Consider the following 12,477-nt stretch of genomic DNA (forward strand, 5'->3'; position numbering starts at 1 on the left):
TCTGTCTGGAACCCAAGCATTTGGGGGAAACGGGAGAGACTGGGGTGACGTGGGCAGTGGGCAGGCGTTACCCTAAGCTGCCTGCACCTCGCCACCCCATCCCAACCGAGGCCTGGCTTCTATCAGGAGACCAAGGATGCTTCAGAGCCTGTGCAGTCCCCATTTCCCAAAGTCAGGGTGAAGGGGGACCCAGGCATCCCAGGCCACCTCCACTGCTCCAGCACCCACCTGGATCCAGCGGTCATTTCGATTTTCAACCTGAGGGCAGATGACCAGCTTGCAGTTGGCTTTCAACGCTAGGTCAGACATGTCTTCCAGAAATTTCTTATTTGGGCCGTGAGAGTCTACCACACTGCAAGACACCGGGAGAGAGGACGTGACAATGACCTCTGACCGTGGTGGCCTGGGTCCCGTCCATGCTCGGCCCCGTGTGGTCCCTGGGTATAGGGTTTCAAACACAGCCCCTACCCTAGGAAGGCAGATGCGGATCGCGTCCCCAGATCTATCAGGGTGGGTGCAAGGGGAAGGGCAAGCCCAGGTGTGTGGAGCCCGAAGGCCGGGCACACGGCCAGTAGGGCAGCCAGGGAGAAGGTGGCCCGCAGACGGGGTTAAGGTGGCAGGGCAGGGACAAGGAGCCCCGGCCACCCCTGCTCCTTTGGCCTACGCACAGGGGTCAGGGTGCAGTCAGTGAGCAAAGGGAAAGAAAGACTTCTCTTCTGAACGCCTGCGCAGCAAGCCTACGTCTCCACACCTTCCTGCCTCCTGACGTAGGCTCCAGGTCGGCTGCAGGCCTGTCCACTGGTCTGACCTCTGACGCAGGGACCCGAAGCGGCCTTGCCAAGCAAGTCTCACCTGCCCAAGCCTGACAGGGGACCCAGGAGACAGCAGAAGCACGAGGGTCCGGGGCTGGGTGGGGGCCCGCAGCCGATGCGGAGGCTGGGCTCCCGCATTCTCTGCAGGCCCATCGGCACACCCACAGCAGGGTGCACCCAGGTCTCCTGCACCTGCCCGCGGCCTCAGCAGAGCCCGGCCTCGCCACCCGGTCTAGGTCCAAGCCATCCTAGGGCTGCACAGGCTGGGACCCCGGCCTCAGCCGGGCCTTCACTGCACAGGATACGGTGGGGCTGACCGGCCCAAGCCAGCCTCCTGCTCCCCCTGCCCCAGCCTGCTCCCGCGGGTGACCTCAGTGCCTCTGTCCAGGCAGGAACGTTCTGTTCCTGTCTCTGCGAGGCCAGAGATGGTGGGATTGCTGCAGGAGGGGTGAGGCCTCACCTGCACGCATACAGCTCCAGGGGGGGCTGGGTGTTGGGGGTCATGATCCAGGGAGCCACGCGGAAGGCCACGGTGTCTGTGAAGAGGGGCACCTCAGGCAGGGTCTGGGGGGGAAATGAGGACTAGGTGGGCCCTGCAGAGAGCCCCATCAGGCCTCAAGCTCCCCCAGGCCTCCAGCCACCGGCCCTAGAGGCTCCGGGCTGGTCCCCTAAAACTTCAGCCCCCCTAGCCCAGCCCCCCAACGCGGTACGTACCCCCTTGTCCACCAGGCTGACGCTGAGGGACACCAGCCCCAAGAAATCGGCGTCAGGAAAGGCGAGTCCCTCCACAAAGAAATTGATCTTCCGCTCCCCCCGCTGCCGCTCGACGTCATAGGACAGGCGCTGAGGCCCGAGCACCTGCTTGTAGTCTTCGAGGGAATTGCCGCCTACGGGAAACCACAGTCAGGGCCCGTCCGTGCTGGGACTGCGGACGGGAGGAAGGAGACCAGAGGCCGGGGAGCTGGCCAGAGCCACCTGCGCTCCCCTCGAGCCCTGGCACGGGCAGGCTGTGTGACCCTGGCTCAATGACTCAGCCTCTCTGAGCCTCACCTCCTCATCTGTGTCTCATGAGGTCAGAGTAAGCCTTAAATCAGATAAAGAGGGCGCCTGGGGGGCTCAGCGGCGGAGCGTCTGCCTTCAGCTCAGGGCATGATCCTGGGACCCGGGATCGAGTCCCCCAGCGGGCTCCCTGCATGGAGCCTGCTTCTCCCTCTGCCTGTGTCTCTGCCTCTCTCCCTCTGTGTCTCTCTCATGAATAAATAAATAAAAATCTTTACAAAAAAAACAAAAAACAAAAAACAAAAACAAAAAAAACTGGTTTCCAGGGATGCCTAAGTGGCTCAGCAATCGAGCACTCGCACTCGAGCATCTGCCTTTGGCTCAGGGTGAGATCCTGGCCCCAGGGCTGAGTCCCACATCTGGCTCCCTGCATGGAGCCTGCTTCTCCCTCTGCCTGTGTCTCTGCCTCTCTCTGTGTGTCTCTCATGAATAAATAAATAAAATAAAATCTTTTTAAAAATCAGGTAAAGAGATAAAAGCAGCTGGCACAAAAGGTGAAAAATACCCAAATGTCCATCAACTGGACAATGGATAACCAAAACATAGCCCGTCCACAGAAAGGGATATTTTTCACCCACGCAAAGGGACGAGGTACTGACACGCGCTACCATAGGGAGGAACCTTGAAAATATTAAATATTATACGCAGTGAAAGAAGCCGGACGCAAAAGGCCACGTATCATGTGATTCCATTTACAGGGAATATCCAACACAGGTACGGACGTCCACAGGGACAGAGTCCTGGTTGCCTAGGATTGGGGGCGGCGGGGGGCAGGGTGGGGGAGAGGGGATGGGGACTGAGTGCTGACGGCCCCGAGGCTTTATGTGGGGGTGAGTCTTGGAGCTAGAAAGAGGTGGTGGTCGCGCAGCAGCGAGGATGCACTGAGCGCCCCTGAGCTGTCCGTGTTCAAGTGGCTGCTTGCAATTATGTGCATTTCACCTCAATTTACTTTTATTTTTATATATTTATTTAGAAGATTAGGGGTTTTTTAAAAGATTTTATTTATTTATTCATGAGGGGGGTGGGGAGAGGCAGAGACACAGGCAGAGGGAGAAGCAGGCCCCATGCAGGGAGCCCGATGCGGGACTTGATCCCAAGGCCCCGGGGTCACGCGCTGAGCCAAAGGCAGGTGTCCAACCGCTGAACCACCCAGGGGTCCCCAGATCAGGCGCTTTTAAAAATAAATTGAAAGGGACGCCTGAGTGGCTCAATGGTTGGGTGTCTGCCTTCAGCTCAGGCTGTGATCCTGGGGTCCTGGGATCGAGTCCCGTGTCGGGCTCCCTACGTGGAGCCTGCTTCTCCCTCTGCCTGTGTCCCTGCATCTCTCTGTGTGTCTCTCATGAATAAATAAATCTTTAAAAATAAGTAAGTAAGTAAGTAAATAAATAAATAAATAAATAAATAAATAAGCCTGGTCTGAAGAACTTAAAATTAAAATTAAAAAAAAGCAAAAGTGCCTGGCGTGTAGGACTTGTGCCCCCGTCTGTCCTCCCGAGGGGTGCCCGGGAAATGTCCCCCTGGCAGGCTCTTCTTCTCAGCAGGAAAGGTCATCCCTTCACTCAGGGAGACGCTGCTTATGTTCTGGTGTCACGGGAAGTGTCTCCAAGCAGCGCCTCCTCCTAACCTCCCAGGACTGGGCTTGGGAGGAAGGTTCTGGCTCCTGCCAGGCTCGTGTGGCCAGAACAACGAGTTCTGGGTCCGTTTGCACAGAGGGAGGTGAAGGGGGAGAAAGATGAGGGCAGGAGAAGCCTCTTGCTATTTATAAAAATGAATACGGGCAGGTCAGGGTTAAGGATTGGTTTTTTTGTTTTGTTTTAAAGCCACAGATTGTGATTCATAAAATCTCTTAGCAGAACAGCCGGGTCCTCAGGGCTGGCCGGGGCCTCCGCTTCCCGAGTTCCTGCTCCCCCTCGAGCCGGCCCCCTGGGTAGAGGATGGGGCACCCGTGGAAAGAGCAGGAGCCTTGGTGCTTGGGAGACCCGGGTTCGGATCCCTGCTCCGCCAGACAGCGGATTCGTGCATCCGAGCCTGTTACCCCGTCTATAAACCTGGGACTCGTCTTGGAACCTCCTTCTTAGGTGGCATGCTGCGAGCTGAGTTACGGAAGATGCTGGCAGATGGGGCTGGGGTAAGAGAAGAAAGGCTTTGGGGAACCGAGGATGAGCGGAGCCGGGAGGAAGCAGCCCCACCAGGCCACTCACCCCTAGCACAGAAGACCCCCACTCGCTTGGAGTCCGAGAAGGGCACGTTCAGGACCAGCTTGTGGCTGTCGAAGAGCCTGTCTGGGCCGTCACAGCTCAGCACCATGGGGGACATGTCCTGCAGGTCTGGAGGACGGGTGCCCTTGAGACCACCCTCCCTGCGCCCCTCCAACAGGCCGCCCCCAGCGCCTCCCCCAGCCGCTGCTGCCCACACCACTGCCCTGGCCAACCCCGCACACCCTCCGTCCCGCACCGTCCAGTGACGTCAGCTGGCTGTCGGTGAGGTCGGGCCCTCTGGACATGACACTGTCCCGGTCACAATTCACCAGCAGGACGGCCCCATAGCCCTCGGGGCCCCAGCGCCAGGTTTTCTATAATAAAAACAAGAGGCTTTGGGGGTCAGTGGGACCCAGAGGGCCTGGGAAGGGGCTCTGGAGTTGGCCAGTGCCAGCTGCTTTGTTAACACAGAGACTTGCGTATTTGGGGTTTGCTTCAAGATTTAAGGAGGGATCATAGGTTTGGAGACTGGAGTTCCAGGTCTCTTGACCCAGATCCACCCCACTTTTCTGCAGTGAACAACCTGTGCAACCTTACACAGTGGCCATCGCCCTGGAGGAGGAAGGGTGGTGTCATGCCTTCAGGAGGGAGGTTATTCCAGAAAAAACCTTCGCCAGCCCATTGAGCTTTGGCCCTGCCTGGGGGACAGAGGCCGCCTTGCCCTGAACTTCACTGGCTGGATAATCCCAGGGAAACGTCCCCCCTCTCAGCACTCTCCCGGGCCGTGTCCCGCAGACATCTCTGGCACCCACCCTCAGTTCCGCAGGCCCTGCAAGGAGGCCTAAGCTGAGGTGGAAGGATGCTGCAGCCCGGCCTCTGATTGCAGCTCCCCCTGACACACCTCCGCTCAGTCCCCCCGCACGCCCCACAGGGCAGGGCCTGCTTGCCTTGCGTCACGGAAAGGAAGGCTCTGGGATTCAGCTCCCAGTCCCAGGGCTGGGATTCACGCTCATCTGGGGGACTTCACAGGGCCACTGCTAGCCCATGGGACACACGTGTCCACCTCTCTTAGTAAATGCTGCCCTATGCCAGGGCACAAGACGTGACCTGTGCCACGGCCCCACGCACCACCTTAGCCAAGCAACCTTGTGCAGTGAGCCACCCGCACAACCCCCAAGGCTGCCCGGCCTCATCTTGTCCTCAAAGCCTGTCCTCGTGGCTCTTTCCCTACAAACGACACCTTCTACCCCTTCCAGGATGGCTTCAGATACTCCCCATATGGTCATGCCTCGAGCCCACCCCACCCTCCTGTCCACCGAGCCTCTCTGCCAGAGGCCTTGTCTTCTCCCAGGCTTCAACTTCAGCCAGTCACCTTCCATGAGGCACTTACCGTGTCGGGGGGAGGGGGGTGCAAATACAGCGAAGGAGGTAGAAGAGGCATCAAGCGAAAGAGCCAACCCCAAGCCCTAAGCGGAGCAGATGGACTCAGGGAGGCTCGCGCACGAGTCGCCCGGCACATCGGTCACACAGTCTAAGTTACGCCCCCTTGTCCCAACCTGGCAGCCTGCAGATGGGCTCCCCACACGGTCGGACCCATCGCCCCCAGGCGGGCCCGCCTGCCAGCCCTGCCGTCGTGGGCGAGCCAGCAGAGTTTCACCTTGTCGCCGTGGCTCCTCTTCACCTTGCCCCTGCGAGCCGTGTCGACATCCAGGGAGATGTCTGAAAAGGGAGGGAGAGCAGCTGCCGAGCCGGAGCCAGTTCTGTCCTCACGCCCTTGAGGCCGGGGCCCCGGCGAGCTGTGCCCACAGGACCCAGGAGGACCTATCTGGGGACCACACCGATGCCTGGGAGGCCGTGTGGCCGCCCCCTGGGGCCCTGGATGCTGGGGAGCCTGAGTATCTGGCCCTTGAATTTCTTGCGTATCTACGGATGCTGGATTGCTGGCTCCTGGTGGCCCTGGCTCTCTGGCCGATGGGGACGAGGCCTGAGGTTCTAGGTGCTGGTTCTGCAGTTCGTAGAGCCACCTGCCCAGGCTCTGGCTGAAGGCGGCTTGCGGCCCCCTGGGGCCCAGGGGGTGGCAGGTGGGACTCGGGATGGAGGAGGCCCACGTGGGTGTAGCTGTTGGGCCGTGGGCAGTGCCGTTTCTGGATTCTGGTGGCCCTAAGCACTGCTGGGTCTCCTTCCCTGGGTCAACTGAAGGCTTCTGAAGAAGCTCCTCAAGGTGGAGGAAGATGGCCATGAGCCTGGCACCAGGGGGCCCCCTGAGACCCCCAAGCGGGCAATGTGCAGGGTGAGGGGATTCGCGGGGAGCCAGGGAGGCGGTGCTTACCGACGCCAGTGAGGTAGAGCATGCTGTGGCCCAGGGCACCGCCCTCGTGCTGCCCGAAGTAGGACACCTTGACCTGTGGGGACAGACACGGTCAGCCCTAAGCCGGCACGGCCACCCCTTCAGAGATGGTAGTGGCAGGGGGCGTGGGGAGTCACCCCGATAGTCCTGCTTAGAGGCAGGGGCGGCCTGGGCATCTCTAGGTGCTCCTCGCTGCAGAAGGTCCAAAGTTCTAGGCTCCTGGCTTGGACTCAGAGCCGCCTCGCCCAGCTAGAGAGGCTGGGCATGCTCCCTGGCCCCAGGCTGGGCTGAGGAGCAAGGAGGGCTGAGTAGGGCGGGGTGGATCCCACAGGACACAGCCGGACCCTCCAGAGCCCACGGAGAGGTCAGGGAGGAGGAATGAGGGAAGGGGCAGCTGACGCCTTTGACACGGACAAGTCACTCAGCCTGGTAGGCCTCCGTTTCTTCATCTGTAAAACGGGAACAGTGACCACATGCCCTCCCCACCCCCACCTCAACGGCCACAGAGTCTTTCCCACCGTCCAGAACCCACGCCAAGCGCTCCACCCAGGCCATCTCAGCGAGCACCCAAGATGGTCCCAGGAGACCGGGCCCATTCACGGGGAGGGCTCTCGCGCTCCCTGCCAGCACGTAGCCCGGAAGCAGGGGAGGCAGGATTTGAACCCATGGCAGGCCCCAGGGCCCCGGCTCTCAACAGCTGCACAGCCTCTGCCTTTTCCCCGTCGGGGGAGGAAGGGCCGTGTCAACGGACCAGTGGGTGTCTGTGTGTGTGGTGGGTGCCTGGGGGCGGGTGACAAGGGGCCTGTCCGTGAAAGAGAAGCCTTTCTTCTTCGATACTGGGGACACACGACATCTGGATAGGCGCCCGTGTCTCCGGGCACGTGTGCGTGCGTGCGTGTGTGTGTGCACGGGGTGTGGCTACAGAGCCCCACCTGCCACACGTAGGGCTTGCTTTAGGTCTGTGCGTGGGCAGGACACAGGGACCAACGCGAGGGCGCCTGCGAACTTGAGCGGGTGAGTCTGCAGGCTGCTCTCATGGGAGTATCTACCCGTGGCGGGGGGACGTGGCAGGCTCGGGGTGGGCTTGCGCGACCCGGGGTGTCTGCGGAGCGGCCCCAAGATGTGCTCTGCAGGTGTCGGCATCAGAGCCTCGTGGGGTCTGGCCAAGGAGGGTGATGGGTGAATGGGGTTGTGCTTGGGCGGGGGTGCGAGACGCAGCCCCTGGCCGCGGAGACGTGGCCTCTTACCTTGAGATCATTCAAGTCCTTACTGGCCGCATCCACGGACAGGGTCACCTCCACGTCGGCGGCCAGCGGCCAGCGGGACTCGTCTGGGGGCACCGTCACCCGTGCTGGGTCGTAGACCACGAACACCTCCACTCCAGAGCTCCCAGCGACCCCGAAGGTCTCGGCCCCCTTGGGCACATCACTGCCAGAAAGGAGAGAAGAAAAGTTCCAGGGGGCCCTGAGGGAGACCCCACAGCGGCGCCCCCAACGGCTGGGCTGGGGAGCGGGAGGGGCCTGGCACCGGGCAGCCTGGGCTCCCTCCCTGCTCGATGTGACCCACCCTGGGCACCTGTTCTGTCCTCCGGCCTCAGTCTCCCCATCTGTAACCTGAGGAGTGGGAGCCGAGCACTGGCCGTGCGGCTTCGCCCTAGGCACAGGGCCCTTTCGCTGGATCCCACACAGCACCCAGGACATGAGGCAGACAAAGGGAGCAGGGTGTGGGGCCAACCCAGGCATGTACCCCCCCCTCCGTCAGCGGTCCCCGAGGCTCCCAGAGCAGAGGCAGCAGACCTCTGGACCCCCACCCCCACCCCACCCCAAGCCTTCCCATTCTGGACTTCCAAATTCCCCGACCCGATAGGAAACCCACTCGGCTGTCCACCTCTCACCACCCCCACCGCCGCCACCCGATTGCTGGGCAGCTCCTCAGGGGTCTCCCCGGACCCACCTGTGCCCCCTCCAGTCTGCCCTGCACACGGCCCGCTGAAGCCGATTGTATTGTTCCTTGCCTCAAAAGCAGTGGTTCCGTCACTCAGTAAAAGGCAAAGGCCTCACGGGACTTACAGGGCCCCTGTGATCTGCCCCTGCCACCTCCCGACCTCTCCTCCCCACAGAGCTCCCCCCCCCCACCGCCCACTCTGCTCCAGCCACACTGACCTCCCTGCTGTTCCACACAGTTCCCAGTCTGTCCTGCCTCAGGGCCTTTGCACTAGCTCTTCCCCCCAGATATCCACAAGCCTCATTCCTTACCCTCTTCAAGGCTTCTCAGTGAAACCCCCCAGCACCCCATTTAATGCTGTGCCTTGCCCCCACTTTCTCCCCCTCCTCTCTATCCTTCAAGCTAGGCCCCCCATGGGGAGCCCATACCCTAGAGGGGCAGTTGGACAACAGCACTGACATGTCTGTCCTTCTCCCTCCCCTACATGTCACGGCTCTCCCCTGCCACTCCCCAGACAGCCATCAGCCTCAAGGCCACCACTTAAGGTCATGTCCACTTGCTAAATGCACCTGACTGCAAAGATGCTGGGCCAGAGGGGTCCTCTGGTGTGTCCTCCGGCCTCTATCCTTTCCTGGACCCCTGAGGACCCACTGAGATATTAAACCCTCTAGAGAAACCAGACACCCCTCCGTAACCCCCACCACCGTCACCTGTGTCCATCAGACTGCCTCTGATGACAATGGTGACAGTGGGTCAGAGTTACAACAACCCCAAGTCCTGCTCAGCACCTGATCTCCGAGGCTCAGCAAGGCAGTTATCATTATCCCCATTTTATAAATGCGGCCAGAGTGGAGAAGGGGCTGGGGCCCCGTGGGCCCGCTGGCAAGACCCCCCCACGCCACCCCACACCCGTGGCCCCTCATTCCCGTGGGCCCGGTACCTTCAGGAATTCCTATCTTGCCTGCCCTTCATCCTGGTTTCATCAGTCACCCTAGGAACCCAAGTACCCCAGATGCTCACCCTCTCATCTGACCCCATCTCCCACCCGCCCCCACTCCTGGACAGTCCCACATGCTGTCACCTGCACCATGGCCTCAACCACATCTCAGAGTGTTTCCCTGACCTCTGCGCTACAACAGAAGCCTGACCCCACAGTGGGCAGGGGCCCCCCTGCAGCCCTGCCAATGGGGCCACTTCCCCCTCACCTCCCCTACCGCCGGGCACCGAGATGAGCAGGAGCCCGGTGTGCTCCCCCTGTCATTTCCACGGCATTGTCCCTCTGCCCGCATTCCTGGAGGGGACTGGCTCCTGCCACCACCTCCAGCGCTGCTGCCCCCACTTCCTATTTCAGTAGCTGTGGGGATGATGGGCCAGCACCCTGGCGCCCCGGTGCTTGACCTCCTCCTCTTCAGGCGACCCTGACCCCATCCAGCCTCAGCCACCCTCGCCCAGGACAGACCCCGGACTCTGTCATTACCAAGAACTGCACCTGCCACCAGCAGCCCACCGATACCACCTGCTAACCTGCCAGCTCATTCCTCTAACTCGCCAACCCCATCCAGCCCCCAGCTCCACCAGGCCCTGCAGCCACGGAAGGTGGAGACCTCTATCCCCTCTGGGAAGCCCTGGCCCTTCCTGTCGTCTCCTCCCTTCACAGGCTCAGAGTCCCTAGCCTGCCTCACGGTCACTCCCTGGCACCGCTTGACTCCTCCACCCACCTTCCCCCCCACTCTCCCTAAGACCCCCTCCCTCCCCACTCTGTACCTGCACCCCCGCAGCTGACCACATCCCACTCAGGTTCGTGACCGCCAACCCCAAGTGACTCTTACCACTGTCTGGCAGCCTCACAACATTTCTGGGGGCTGGAGAGCCTGGCGGGGAGGGGTAGGGTCTCAGGCCCATCTTGGGGCTCCATCTCCTGGGCACTGGGGTCTTTGGTCCCAAGGCTGCAGATAAGCCAAGTCCTGGGGCCAGGCTTTGGGGTCTGGGCTGTGAGTTCCGACATCCAGGTGGAACTTGTGTGCAGCATCAGAATGAACTGGTACCCAAGACGGGGACAGGACTAGGCCGCCCTGTCTCTCCCTCTGTTTCTCGCCTATGATCCACCCAACCCGAGGTGGAGAGGTGGGAGGTGACAGCTCGGACACCACACCTTTGTCTCTTTGGCTCCTTTCCTTACAGGAAAATGCCTCGGGAGTTGTGTGTGCTTGCTGCCCAATCCTGTCTCCCCTTGTCCCTGTAACCTGCCCCTAATCGGGGTCTCCTCCTCTCTGTGCCAATGAAACCGCTCTCATGCCAGTTCCAGAGGTCCCTTGTCTTCCTCCTCTTGAGATCCATCAGGGACCTCGGACCCAAACGATCAGCTGTCGTCCTTGACACTTGGCCTGTGGGACACAGGCTCTCCTCTCCTCCCCTGGGCTTCTCCCTTGCTGCCCTGCCCTCTTAACTGCAGAGTGCCCAGGCAGGGGCAGGCTGGCCCCCCCGTTAACCACTACCAATTGTGGGGCGCGTGCATGTTTAAGTTTATTATTAATGTTACTGATGCCAATGATGTGTAGCACACAGAATATTAACAATAGTACAATGTATGTGACTCTTCGTTGTAAAATTACTTGTAAATCCCGTAAATCCCCACCCCCAATTCTTACAGATGCCACCTGCAACCACAGCCAAACCATGCTGGCCATTCAACCCCACAAACGGAGTCGCATCCCAATCTGCTCATTCTTTCCCCAGTAGATATGTTGTCATGAAATGTGATACGTGACATAAATGTGGATTGATATTTTCATTTGTGTTCAAGAATAAAATGAAAGCGAAGCCACGGAGACTGGCCTCACTCTATTGGTGATACTAGCAACTTCTTTGCTGAGCCGCGTAATACTGGACAAACACCTCACTTTTTTGTGCTAATCACAATGTAACACACTTTTAAATTTAATCTGCGTTACTTTCCTTCATCAATAAAACAATAAATGGAGTTCCGGTTTGTAGGCTTTGCCAATTTCTGTGCTCTAGAGACTTCCACCAATGGCCAATTTCAAGTTACCAATGCAATGTCATTGAACTCAGAGTGGCAAAGAAATGCACAATAGCACCCCCTAAATAACAATTTCTACTGTAGAAAGGTGAATGACCTCAGAGCATAGATCATGGTAGAGTATAGTAAAATAGTAAGGAAGTGGTGCATTTTGAGTTATTACCTTTGTTTTAAATATAATTTATTGGATTGTAAGCACATAGAGTTTAATTTTAAATACTGTTATGGCTGTGTTTGGCAACAGGCTCATAAACTTCCTAAAAAAATGGAGAATTGGGTCCTGTTAGGGAAGGACCCTGCGCTACTGCTAAAAATGTGTACTGTTCACCTCGCCCCTAGCCTTCTCCAAAGGAATTCACAATCTTTACCAGGTGACTATGCACTGGGGGAAAGGAAATAATCAGCCTTTTCCAGCTATATTGGACTCGAGCTGTGAACTGAGGCTAATTGCAGGAGACTCAGGGTAGAGGCTTGCAGTGGTCAGGTGACCAATGGGTTTAGCTCAGATCCAGCTACCAGTGGGTCCAGTGGGCCTGTGATTCCATTCTGTGGTTTTCTCCCCTCCAGTTCCAGACTGCATTATTGGAATAGCACTAAGCAACAGGCATGGTCACCTAGTATGCACTCCTGTAAGTGTGCCCCAGCTGGCTCGAGCCTAACTGGTGCTCGGTTCTCTTGTCTGGTGACACCCACCCCCATGATGATCACCATGTTGATATGCTTAGAACCCTTACTTTCCATCTCCAGACCCATATAGTTAACTGCTTTTTGAACATCTCCCTTGAGTGTCTAACGGGCACTTTAAATTTAACATGTCCATATATAATGATAAAGGGAACAATCCAACAGGAAGATATAACAATTGTAAATATTTATGCACCCAACCTGGGAGCACCCAAATACATAAAGCAGCTAATAACAAACATAAAGGAAGTAATTGACAGTAATACGATCATAGTAGGAAATTTTAACATCTCACTTACATCAGTGGATAGATCATCCAAACAGAAAATTAACAAGGAAACAGTGGCTTGGAGTGACACGTTGGACCAGATGGATATAACAGATACATACAGA

General features: G+C 58.5%; 1 protein-coding gene across 4 annotated transcripts in view; it reads right to left on the reverse strand.

Moving 5' to 3' along the window:
• PADI1 (peptidyl arginine deiminase 1) overlaps positions 1-12,477 on the reverse strand; it is a 71,120-nt gene that overhangs the window by 13,932 nt on the left and 44,711 nt on the right. For all 4 annotated transcript variants that reach the window (XM_041767995.1, XM_041767999.1, XM_041767998.1 and 1 more), the window contains 8 exons: positions 7,664-7,844; positions 6,399-6,471; positions 5,727-5,788; positions 4,326-4,443; positions 4,073-4,198; positions 1,527-1,699; positions 1,273-1,376; positions 229-352 (listed from right to left, as the gene is read on the reverse strand). In XM_041767995.1, coding sequence (XP_041623929.1) covers positions 229-352; positions 1,273-1,376; positions 1,527-1,699; positions 4,073-4,198; positions 4,326-4,443; positions 5,727-5,788; positions 6,399-6,471; positions 7,664-7,844 — 961 coding nt within the window. The remainder of the gene's footprint in view (positions 1-228; positions 353-1,272; positions 1,377-1,526; positions 1,700-4,072; positions 4,199-4,325; positions 4,444-5,726; positions 5,789-6,398; positions 6,472-7,663; positions 7,845-12,477) is intronic.

Source organism: Vulpes lagopus, chromosome 8, assembly GCF_018345385.1.
Source record: "Vulpes lagopus strain Blue_001 chromosome 8, ASM1834538v1, whole genome shotgun sequence".
In the NCBI taxonomy this organism is placed as follows: domain Eukaryota; kingdom Metazoa; phylum Chordata; class Mammalia; order Carnivora; family Canidae; genus Vulpes; species Vulpes lagopus.